The 13323-nt window shown below is 38.6% G+C and overlaps 1 protein-coding gene across 1 annotated transcript in view; it reads left to right on the top strand.

The window, feature by feature from the left end:
* LOC135075662 (cationic amino acid transporter 2) overlaps window positions 1–13323 on the top strand; it is a 38387-nt gene that overhangs the window by 19189 nt on the left and 5875 nt on the right. Inside the window, exons 12-13 of the mRNA XM_063970079.1 lie at window positions 2157–2323; window positions 4728–4836. Coding sequence (XP_063826149.1) covers window positions 2157–2323; window positions 4728–4836 — 276 coding nt within the window. The remainder of the gene's footprint in view (window positions 1–2156; window positions 2324–4727; window positions 4837–13323) is intronic.

Below are 13323 nucleotides of genomic sequence, written 5' to 3'. Positions count from 1 at the left end.
GTATTTCTCCTTCCTATATCAGTTCCTGTCACGCAGCCTGATATGTGTGTGGATGACAAAAAGTTAAGATAGGATGACAGATAGATAAAATAATGGATATTGCGTTCATAATAGACTATAGTATTTTTAATAATAAATCTAGCAAAAACATCACGATACTATTGATATACCATGTGTGACTATGAATAAGCGTGCAGAGTCATTCACCGATACAAAAACATTTGGTTGTTTTGTAATAAAATTTTTAACAAAAGTAAAAATACTGGTGGCATACATTAGTAATTCAAAGATTTCAAGTAATATCAATTATATTGTTAAGCAATTAGCTAAAAGGTGACGTATACAATTACACATGGCATGTAGTTTGTTAGAATTTGCTATTGTATAACTTTGCATAATGTTTAAATTACGATAGTATTAAAAATACCACTAAAGAATTGATATCATTGTGCTTGAGATAACTATAAAATTAAGACACAATAATTTCGGGTTTTTCATGAAAGATAATAAAGTAATACAAAGTGATATAGGTAAGGTTTTTACCGGTAAATTACCGTCAAATCTATAATTTATTCGTACATTAAAATAAAAAAAAGAAGAAAAAATAAAAAGAAGAATATTCACTAAGAAAATATTTATGAAATAGTGTAGTTGTTTCTTACAATTTTACGATTTGATTGTAAACACATTGACGATTTAACTGTGATTGTTCTTTTATACTTTCATACCTCTGAACTTTTATATTAATTTTATATCGATGAAAACCCGATCATTCAGCTAGACTTTGATCTTTCCAATTTTCGATTTTTTCTTAAAATTTTGCGAATTTTCAAATTCTCAAAATTAGTGTTTTTCTAGTAAGTTGATCTGGGTAGTATTTATTTTTTTTTAAATGGGCCGTGCTGTTTTCAGAATTGAAAAGTTCTGTAAGAAACTTTTAAAAAGTTCAGGCTGTTAATAATTTTTTACAGCTATATTACACAACACGCAAAAAGCTGATTACATTTTAGAAAACAATTTGCATTTGTAAATTATTAATTGTTCAATTAAACATGGCATGTTGACTTGCGATAAGAGTCGCATAAAATACATTAATTTGCATAACGTAATTATTAATTAGAATGACAGAACATAGTCTGTCGTACGTACTTAATATTTAGACTAAGTGATTTCAGAAAACACTCATCAATCTATGTTAATATGAAATAACATTTTATTTTGTTTTGGGTTCATTAATTTTTTTTGATGTCAGGAAAATTGAAGTCTTAAACCATATTCGCTCCCTACTTTGCGTAAAGTGACCCTGTTATATTGACGCCAAAATATATGAACAATAAAACTGACCGTTAATCTATCTCCCAGAACATTTAACCTTCAGGCTGGTTTTAGAGTTAAGCTGACGCACGCTGACCGTCAGCGCTGACAGCCGAAATGTATGAAGCGTCGGCGCCGAGCGATCAGCGTCACTCAGGAACTTTCCCCTTAATTACATACATATTGATCTGTCAGCGCCGACGATCAGCGAGCGGTCAGCGCGATTCTAAAACTCGCCTCACTGGTTGGGTTTCATTGGAAGCCAAACTGCAGATACTGGCTACACAGAAGTTGCAGTGGTGGGAGGAAGGTGGGATAAGTCCCGTACTTAAGACGCATTACAACTTGTCGCCTCATGTGAACGAGGCGTATGCAGATTATGAGCTTAATCTAGACGTTTGTTTAGCTTAGTGTTCGGTTTCCGATAGTGTTTGCATAGTTTGCAGTTTGCACACAACTATGGAAAACACTAAAACCCGACGGTGTCCTGTCCATTGATACGGAGCCGCGAGCAGAGTAAATACAAATGAGTAGGTCATCTTCATAGAAACGCCCGAGCGCGGTTTGTATGTTAGCGCGCCAATACGTATGCGGCGCGCACGCACACACTGACAAAATTTAGCGTGGATTAGCGGTGAGGTGCGCTGAATTTTGTCAGTGTGTGCGTGCGCGCCGCATACGTATTCGCGCGCGCTCACATACAAACCGCGCTCGGTGCGTTATTTTATTTACTCTGCCGCGAGTTATTGTCCTAAAGTTAGAAATTTGTCCGCGGCTAATGTAAACTCACTTAGCTAAGTTAATGGTTTGCAACCTGCATTACTGACTTCCCACTTGTGCAGGCGTGTGGTGCTTCGTGATGATGTCGAGCGTGAACCAGCACGGCGCGGCCATCTTGGCAGGCCATGCCGCGCCCGTCGCCATGTTTGCCGTGGGAACCATACTCGTGCTCGTCACGCTCTATGCCATCTCGTGCCAGCCCGTGTCTGAGAAGAAGCTGGCCTTCTCCGTAAGTATAGTTAGTTTTGAAAGTCAGGTACAAGGAATAGTTCGTTTTATCTACAAAGACGCGCGGGGTTGAGGGAAGCGGGGGGTGCCGGCATTGGAAGCGATGCAATGAGGACTATCGTTTTAGCGCTCACCAGTTAGCGCCACTGTAGAGTAAGGTCCTGTCACTTGCTAGTAGCGAAGACAGTGGCACCAACTTGTGAGCGCTAAAGTAGTAGGAGGTCTATCGCACTCATCAAGATGGCGCCACTGTAGAGTAAGGTCCTGTCAATCGCCAGGGGTGCCAACTGTTAAGTTTAAAAATGATAGCCCTCATTGGATAGTTGTCCGTGAATGCGCGCGATTACTGAAACTACAATGATGACTTTCGGATTGGTCGGATCATGCTCCCCGCACCCCGCGCGACCTCGACCCCGCGCGTCTTCGTGGATGAAACGAACTATAATACGTAAGCGAAATACGAAGAAGACGCCTATAGATGAAGCTACACTCATAGGAAGTGGAAGGCAAGAGAGCACGCGGTCGATCGCCAACCCTCTAGATCAATGGTTCCCAAACTTATTTAGTCTACTGCCCACTTTGAGAATAAGTCATTTTTTAGCGCCCCCCATTTTTATAGTCAAGAGTCGAGCTCAGTCGATGTCTAAGAGTCCTCCTAGTAAATAACGCCTCCCAAGCCTCTACACAACGTCCCGGTTTTTTTTCTGGGTCTCTTACCGCCCCCCTTTAAGCCTGTAGCGCCCACAAGGGGGCGTTATCGCCCACTTTGGGAAAGACTGCTCTAGATAGACGCCATCACAATGACGTTTCGACATTTCTTGCTATCAAGTTGTCGCAAACGAAGCTTCTCTTCAGAGCAGAATCCTGAGGAGTGAAACCGAATACTCATGTGCATATAATAATAATAATAATAAATCTTTGGACAATTTCACACAGCGCCAGCTAGCCCCAAAGTAAGCAACTTAATGCTTGTGTTATGGGTGCTAACTTAACGGATATACTACTTATATACTTTTTTTTTTAAATACATACATATCTGGGGGCACGGCAGTGCCCCCACCAAGTCGAGCACGGCCGTACCATCCTTTTCTCGAAGCAATTCAGGCCATTTTCGACCGCCTGTAACTTCGTTCTGGATAAAACTAGAAGGCTGAATTTTCATTAGCTATGCAGGCATTGTAAAGACACGGTATATTTCAAATTTCATTCAATTTGAACCAGTAGTTTAAGAATTATAACGGGTCAAAGTTACTTAATTTTGTCACTCACTGACTCACTGACTGACTCACCGATCATCAAAACTCTAAGGCACTTCTAGCAGACCTAGAAGCTTCAAATTTGGAATATAAGTAGTGTTTGGTGTATGAATCAAGGAAAAACTAAAATATTTGGGGGCACGGTAGTGCAACCGCCAAGTCGAGTAAAATTTTTCATTTTCGGTCCAGTTTTCTAGATACATAACTGCTGTCTACAAAATACAAAAAGAAATGAGATTTGGGGGCACGGTAGTGCAACCGCCAAATCGAGTAAAATTTTTCAATTTCGGTCCAGTTTTCTAGATACATAACTGCTGTCTACAAAATACAAAAAGAAATGAGATCCCATCAAAAACAATACTTGTCAAAAAAACCAAGTCTCGCAACTCAGTTGTTCTACGGTAAAAAGTTGTGAGATCCATGTAATACCAAGTCCAGGCCAGGAAATCTTTAATGTTTTACATAAATATATTGACTTGGCCATCGCATGAAAACACGTGTAAATTAAATTATTTAGTGCGATGGCCAAGTCAATAATTTATGTAAAACGTTAAAGATTTCCTGGCCTGGACTTGGTATTACATGGATCTCACAACTTTTTACCGTAGAACAACTGAGTTGCGAGACTTGGTTTTTTTGACAAGTATTGTTTTTGATGGGATCATACATAGTCACACCCAGACCCGTCACAGAAATTAAAATTCATCATTTCAATTTCTGCCCGGCCGGGAATCGAACCCGGGACCTCTCGGCATAGTAGTCCGTTCTGAACCACTACACCAGACGGCCGACATGCATATATGCTTTGCCCGTTGAGAGGGGAGGGGCTTGAACGTCATTAAACGCACGTAAATGTTCGCACGACCGTATACCTATCAAACTAAATACTGTAAACGTACTTAGTACTAAGTAAGTAAGTAAGTATTAAGTACTGTAAACGCTGGCCGTAACAGCGTATTACGCTTGAAAATTTCGACAGGTTCATCCAGTGTCTAAGTAGCTCAGTTGGAAGAGCAGTCGCATGGCAAGCGGAAGGTCGTGGGTTCAATTCCCGCCTTAGGCAGTTCGATTTTTTCAAGTTATTTATAATTTTCTAAATACTGTAACTTATGTAGTTGTGATAAGTAGTATTTTCCCTTACTATGTCAGGTGCCACTAGTGCCGTGGCTGCCGGGACTGAGCATACTCATCAACGTGTACCTGATGCTCAACCTCGACTACATGACCTGGATCCGCTTCGCCGTCTGGATCGCCGCTGGTGAGTAAAAGTATCATCATCATCATCATCATCTCAGCCATAGGACCACAGAATAATAATAAGTACTACGTACAGAAGTTTTACTTCGCGAAGGTATTTAAAAAAATGTATGCTCAATGTCATTAACAATATGGTGTAATTTAGCTGGTCTCAAGAGTCAAGCACCATTTTGTTGACAAACGTCAGTGATCGGCACTGCGCCGAAGCTATAGGGCTGACTTCGGTAAAATGATGTGACGTGAGGTGCCAAACTGCAGAAAATACATGATTTATCATGAGTATTATTAACTACTTATTTACCTCTCAGTATCTTCAGGCAACTTAAAAAAGTACATTCTGTGTTTTTATTATTATTTAGGCAGGTAAATACTGCACAGTATTTAGTACACCATTTTCTTTATTTTTTTCCATCATACACAAGAATACGCGTGCGTGAGTCAATGCTCGCTCGTATGTGAGGCCTTGTCGAATAGTAATCCTGTAGGATGCCATCGTTTTTTTTTTCTATGTAAACTCGCGGAGATGAACAGGCCTGATAGGACGTCCACTGCTGAACATAGGCCTCCCCCAATGATTTCCATTTTGATCTATTGGTAGCGGCCTACCAATAAAAGTACTGATCTCTAGTAATTCCAGCAACCATGAACGAGGGTCCGATGTTAAATTCATGAATTTAATAAAATTTCTTCAATTGATTTTATCTCTTTACCTATCTTTTATTTCTCTTCTAATTATGATTGTAAACCCTTTGCAACATCATGCAGTTAAAGATTGATTTTTTCCGCGCTTGATCTGTAGATTGGGCAAGTGTGATATGACACATACGCATAACATAATGGGACTTGTTAATGACTATTGAAGAATTTGTGATATTCGCTATAGAACAACATACCGATATTAATCGCAACGAGAGGCTTCGTTTATGATGAATTATTTCAGTATAAAGTTTAAAATCTTCGATCGTTTACAAAACCAGAATGCGACTCAGAAGAATATGAAAATGCCAAAATAATTTTAATTACATCAATTTAATATCAATAATAACATTTATATTTAATTTGGGCCTGAGCCCAATCGTACGGTTCAGTCAATTAATATTCATTAAACAACACTTAATATTGATTAAAAATAAAATAACCCGGTAAAAATTACAAAACAATCTAAGAAATGCAAATATTTCGAATTATGGACGACTCATCAAAAAGTTTGTATAGGTACATACAAATAGACGCCAAATAATGAAAACATTTTCCTCATCGATTTAAATATTTTCTGCGTTTCCGAAACTTTTTTTCGTCTACAAAATTGAATATATTTTATTAAGAACGTGACATCTAAAAAATGTAATAAGAAATTATGTGACGCGAAACGATCGAACATTCATCAGTCTAATCGGTCGTTCCTTACGAGTCATCGTACTCTTCGAGCAAACTCAAAATGATCGGCTCGAAAAGGACCGAGTGCGTGTTGATGCCGTGCGCGAAGTCGATGTGGTTGAACTTGGCGGGCTCCAGCACGATGTGGCGCCGCACGCCGCCCAGCCGCCGCCGCAGCAGCGCCACGTCCGGCAGCGTCGACGTCAGGTCGTTCCTGCCCGACACCAAAACCACGCTGATGTTGTTCCCGCCCAGCGCGTACTCCGGCGGCGACAGCGACCCGTACTTCCTCAAGTTTCCCAGGAGGCCGTAATCGTACTTTTGGAATCGTCTCTGCTGGATGGTCTGCGCCAGATGCGTCAGCGCTTTCCTCGACATCGACGACGGGTAGTGTTCGAAAAACTTGACCGCGTACTCCGGCTCCATCTCGTCCGGGTCGTACCCGTACACCGGGTACAGCGCCTGCATGCACACGCCGTACGCCGTCGCCGGGCTCGAGCAGCCGCTCAGGATCAGGCTCCGCTCGAGCGAGCCGTCCACGAACACGCCGTCCGTGCCCGTCAGCGCCAGCGCGGGAATCACCAGCGGCGCCGTCAGCGCTGCCAGCACCTGGGCCGGCGAATGAAACATGTAGCAGATCGGGGCCAGCGATATCGACACCCTGAACTTGGCCGCGTACTCCGGCCGCTCGCTCCCCAGCACGTACACCCCGGTCGTTCCCAGCGACCACCCGATGTGGCTGAGCTTCCGCTGCTGCGTGTGGTTCAGCACGAAGTCGACTATGGCGGGCAGGTCGGAGACGGAGTACTCGTGGAACGAGAAGTCCCAGAAGGCGGAGCCGGCCGGGTCGAGCGTGCGGTGGCGCATGCCGTAGCGCGAGCCGCGCACGTTGCCGAGCCACACGTCGCGGCCGGCGCGCGCCAGCACGGCGGGCAGCGAGGTGTTCCCGCGCGCGATGTAGTCGTCGGCCGAGCCGAAGGCGCCCGATATCAGCAGCACCGGCCGGCTGCTGTTCCCCGGCAGCCGGAACAGCGTCAGCACGTACCCGTCGTCGGTCGTGACCTCGTACTGCTCGCACTCCAGCCCGTTGCTCGCCGCCATCTGCGTGAAGTTCTGGATCGTCTCGGCCCGCGCTGCCGGCGCGCACGCGAGCGAGCATATCAGGAAAAAGACTACTTCGACCGTTGCCATGGTTTTGGCGCGCCTCGTGACACGCTCGTCGCTCGCTGATTGACGTATCTCGGCCGAACCGAAAGTAAAGCAAAATCGGATTCGACTTCTTTTATAGTGTCGTACGAATTAATTAATGATTAAAGATGTACAGTCGAACCCAAAACCGAATAAAATTGATTGTCTTATTTGAATTATTCCGACCGCTTGAATTTTCATATCGGCGTAAGTGATCCGACCAAGGTTGGACATAATATAGCAATATGTTAAGACCCCCGATGTCTTTCCCGGTCCTAGACAGATTGACGTTTTTCCACTTTTATGTGCCCCTGAAGATTTACATGTGTATTTCTTTCATAAATAGGTAATGTAGCAGTAGTCTATCTCAGTAAAATAAACAAGATCCCTTTACATTAACCGCCATCCATAATCTTTTTGTAATGAGGAGTATTAGTATTATAACGTGTCAATTTGTGAACTCGCGCTCTCTTTTTGACTGTACCGTTTTTGAACACTTGTATAAGCACACTATTTTTCCGAGTCTCGCATATTTTTTATTTAAAAAATATTGTGTTAAGAGTTGCAACCCAAACTAAATTATAAATTACAAATAACTTGAAAAAATTTAACCGTATATGAACAGTTATTCTAATACTTAATAGCATTTTTTATTATCAATTCAAATTGTAATTTGACACAAGGTTTAATTAATACTAGCGGCCGCCCGCGACTTCGTACGCGTGGATCCCGTTTTACCCCCTTCATCTGGGGGCACGGCAGTGCCCCCACCAAGTCGAGCAAAAAAGCGGCACGGCCGTACCATCCTTTTCTCGAAGCAATTCAGGCCATTTTCGACCGCCTGTAACTTCGTTGTGGATAAAACTAGAAGGCTGAATTTTCATTAGCTATGCAGGCATTGTAAAGACACGGTATATTTAAAATTTCATTCAATTTGAACCAGTAGTTTAAGAATTATAACGGGTCAAAGTTACTTAATTTTGTCACTCACTGACTGACTGACTGACTGACTGACTCACCGATCATCAAAATTCTAAGGCACTTCTAGCAGACGTAGAAGCTTCAAATTTGGAATATAAGTAGTGTTTGGTGTATGAATCAAGGAAAAACTAAAATATTTGGGGGCACGGTAGTGCAACCGCCAAGTAGAGCAAAATTTTTCAATTTCGGTCCAGTTTTCTAGATACATAACTGCTGTCTACAAAATACAAAAAGAAATGAGATCCCATCAAAAACAATACTTGTCAAAAAAACCAAGTCTCGCAACTCAATTGTTCTACGGTAAAAAGTTGTGAGATCCATGTAATACCAAGTCCAGGCCAGGAAATCTTTAACGTTTTACATAAATATTATTGACTTGGTCATCGCATGAAAACACGTGTAAATTAAATTATTTAGTGCGATGGAGTTGCGAGACTTGGTTTTTTTGACAAGTATTGTTTTTGATGGGATCTATCTTACGCGGTTTAGATTTTTTCATACAAATGTTTTTTCCCGCTAACTCCCCTTCCCGTGGGAATTTTGCAATATCCTGTTGTAACTAATCTTTAAGTTTACTAAGGTACCTGCATGCCAAATTTAAAGCGTGTAACTTAAGCGGTTTAGATTTTTAATACAAAAGGATTTTCCCGCTAATTCCCGTTCCCGTGGGAATTTCGGGAATTCCTTTCTTAGTGCACCTCTACGGTACCTAAGCTACGTCCCTTCCAAATGTCAAGTGCCTTCGTTTAGCCGTTTAGGCTGTGCGTTGATATGTCAGTCAGTCAGTCAGTTTCTCCTTTTATATATGTTACGGTCAAAGTGATAAATGTGAAAATTATGAATAATCGCCGGTTATTATGAATAATTACCGCATGATTTGGTAAATGTGATAAATATGAGGTCATTTATGTGTGTATAAAACTAAATAGGCGGCTTAGGGGTGGCCCAAGGGCCACCCCCGCCGCACCTTAACCTATTTTTCACTTTAAATCAAAACATTATGTTATAGGCATCATGGAAAAGTAACATTATGCAAGAAACATTCCAAACTCATTATGCCAAATTATATTAATATAATGATATCAAAACGTTCAAAAGTTTGGCTGTACGCGAGCACGTACACAAGATGTTGTTCTCTTTTATGAAATTTGTTAGTACTAAGGTTGAATTATTAAATAATCACTGTTAAATGTGATTAATTTATCACTTTCACCACGACTGTCGGTAATTATTCATAATAACCGGTTATTATTAATAATTTTCAATTTATCACATTAACCGTAACATATATTTAGATTAGATTACTTCTGAAAGTACACAACTATAAAATATTTGTCGATTAGTAAAAATCATCTTAGTATGAATCTACTTATATGTTTAAAAAAATCAAGTTATCACTATTTATTATAATTATTAGATTAATTACAGAACAAACGTTCATATTCAACCGTGTGCGCCTTTTAAGAAGTATATTTGAATCAAAATGTGGCCTATGTGCCATTAAGACTGTAGTATTTGTTTATGTAATGGCTGATTTTTCAATCGTCAGATATCTTTTAACTATAGAATAAACTTGTCATTTTGACATAATTCCCATACTAAAACTGTCAATGTGCCAAAGTTATTCTTCAGTTTAAAGTTATCCGACAATAAAAAAATCGGCCCTAAACGAAATATTAAAATTCTTTATGTTAGTCATAATTTAGTAATTAAGTAGCCAAAATGCGCTATGTTACGCATGCGCTAACTGACAACCTTGAATTTCACTTTAATTGACAATGCTATTATAATAACAGCTGTAATAACATATTGAAATGAAAACAGATAGGAATTTTTATTAAGGTTTATAAAACATCCACAAAACACTTAACCATATTTATTTTCAATTTTTAAAAGAGTTCGTCATGTGAAAGTCCCACTAATATTACACTGGTCAACACATGTTTTTTTTTCCTTTAATTTTTTTTTCTGTTATTGGGTATTTCTATAGCCCTGATTATGAAAAAAATACTGGGAGATCGCCAACAGTTTTACTTTTTAAAATATAGAGCTTTATTATTTTGACAAAAAAATATGAAAAATTATACATTGTGCTAGTAAAATTTCAATTGAACACTAGCAAATGATATTTTATATGATTTCCTTGAATAGGCAAGTTTGAGTAGATCTCGTTGCAAACTGCAGCAATGGTCTGCCATTCATATATGAGCACCACGCCCCTGATAACCTTCTTCCATTGTCAGAAAATTCCAATGAAAACTTTTATCCTGTTCCTCACTAAAATTACCCACATTTTGTGGAAATCGATGTTAATGCGAGTACATTAAGTGTATTTTTATGCCCATGTTGCACCCTAGCTCTTGCAAGTTGAATAGCATGCTCTCAACAATCTCTTTTTGCTTAGGAAATTACTTATAACCAAAAAAAATCATTTTAAGCTTAGGACTGGACTTCACTCATTGATTTCTTAAAATTACGATCATTCACCAGTTGCCTAATGTGAGTCCCATAAAAATTACCAGCTTTTAAGTTTTCTGTGCTTAATCCTGAAAAATTGCGTGAAAGAAAATTAAAACATTCGTCACTTTTGTCAAGCGCCTTCACAAACTGTTTCAAGATGCCGAGCTTAATATAAAGTGGTGGAAGTACGGTGATACGGTCTTGGCTAACTAAAGGCACGTTTATAAAATTGTTTGTATCAACTTTAGCTGAAGAGCTAAAAGTTGTGTGTGCGGTGTAATGTCTATAGTCAAATTTTTTGTAACCAATGCTATTGCTTGTTACGACTATTCCAGAGACACATGGAACGGGAATTTTGTGTAGCCCCCTTGTTGGCCTAAAAGATGTTACCTATTCTCAGAACACACATGACTCATTTGTGGTCTTGATTACTTAATTTCAAATATTTTTATTAAAATGTCGATGTTACGCAGTTTTCATCAAGTCCGATAGGGGTTTTCGATGTTTTTCAAATATTATATTTACCACAAACATAGCAGAAACCATCTGGATTAAGCACACAACATTTTCATAACGAAGCAATATCGAAAACACCAACAAAATATTTTTTTTTGTCCAATTAAATCAAAAATCTAAGTAAAAATATTAAATGAGGGTAGATAGCTATAACTTAAAAACAAAAGCTGTTGGAGAAAAACTGTTGCCATATTTAAAAAATATGCGTCAATTTGAGATAGAAACAGAAAAAAAATCACAGGAAACAAACAATTTTATTTTTTTTGTTAACCAGTGTTATAAATGCGAAAGTTTGGATGTCTGGATGTTTGTTAATCTTTCACGCAAAAACTACTAAACGGATGTTTATAAAACTTTACAGTATTATTGTTTATAGCCCAGAATAGGCTATAACAACTGTCTACAGTATTTTTGCGCACGGGTTATGCATAGCTTATTTTTATTGCTTTATAACCTAGAAACAAGAATAACAACAAAAAATTGTTCTGAATTTGTTTTTATGTGTAAAAAATAGAAAAATTCATATCAATGATTGTAGGAAACATGAACATAGAGATGATTTAATTTGTCGCCAAATATTTTTTTCTTTCATTCTTTCTTATTATTAAAACATAACAAACATCCATTTATGATTCATTCTCAGAAAAGAAAAATTAAAATAGAGTCCAAATATTTGTTAAAAATGAAAAGTTCTAATTTCCTGTCATGTTCCATAGAAGATTTTTTTCATAAAAATCTAACCCTATCATGCTTTCAGTATACTGGCCTTGGTAACGTCGTTTCTCAAATCCTACTATATTTTGATGAAAGCGTGCCCCTTGTTCTTGCGAATAAGCCCCCATAATTATTTATAAATATATCCCAATGAGAATGTGACGTGCATCTTTAGAGACATTCTAACTATGAAGATGGAAAATTCAAATAGCTATAACTTTTTAAAAAGCAAATATTTTCGATTTGTAATCGCACTTTTTTTTATATACATTTGCTTATATAATCAGAATATAATAAGTAAAATCCATGCGCAAAAAAAAAATTTTTTTGTTGACCGGTGTAATTTATGACGTTCTGTGACAAAATGAATTTCATGCGGGTGAAGCCGCGGGCATGTTAGATAAATTAATTGATCTGAAATGGCATAAAATCATCATTTAAACTCATTTGACGTAAAACATCAGCGATATAATATTGTTTTTAAATTTATTAGGTTTTTAATCCTATCCATAAGTTATTGATTTAAAACATAACCAAAATTAACGCCGCCATATTATAAAATGACATTTCACATACAGGGTGTCCCAGAATGGGTGAATCAAACTGCTATGGGAGGTAGCTTGACCTCTAACCTACCGTTAAAAATAGTGATGATGCTAAAATGAGTTTAAAATCATCATCGATTTATTTTTGACGTTTACTTCACGCTCTTTCTATTTTTAACTGGGATGCGCTTGGAGGAATAGTTTAGGTGCGCTTCATTAGGTGCGGAGCGCTTCTAGGAATACCTCTGTCTTAAAACTTTTTGTTATACACCTATTGCAAATAAAAGAAAGACTCAAATAAAATTGGGCCTAGCCCAGTGTTAGGAAGGCTTCAGAGTCCTGCATGTAGCCTTTCAGATTTCTTATCGAATATAAATACATACATAGTATATAAATTCATAAACATGCCACGCCTTATTTATTTTGATATTGATCAATTAGTCTTTTAATTAAAATTAAATTACTCACTCATCCATCACATGCATTAGGTGAAATTGAGGTGAAATTTAATCACAGTTTTAGGTAAAAATGCATTTTCTTGACGTCAGTCAATAAACTATTCTTTGTTTGCTTTTGTTAATAGGTAAAGAACCACTTGAATTTGTACCAAACATTTACTAGCTTATTTTTTTATAATTATCAGCTAGGTACCTAAGTCCTTTTAAGTCTGATCAAGGGTATCTGTCAAATAATTGCTTTTACACGTG

Source organism: Ostrinia nubilalis, chromosome 10 (genome assembly GCF_963855985.1).
Source record: "Ostrinia nubilalis chromosome 10, ilOstNubi1.1, whole genome shotgun sequence".
NCBI lineage: Eukaryota > Metazoa > Arthropoda > Insecta > Lepidoptera > Crambidae > Ostrinia > Ostrinia nubilalis.
The sequence above is the reverse complement of the archived record's forward strand: the minus strand, read 5'-3'. Positions and strand labels throughout refer to the sequence as shown.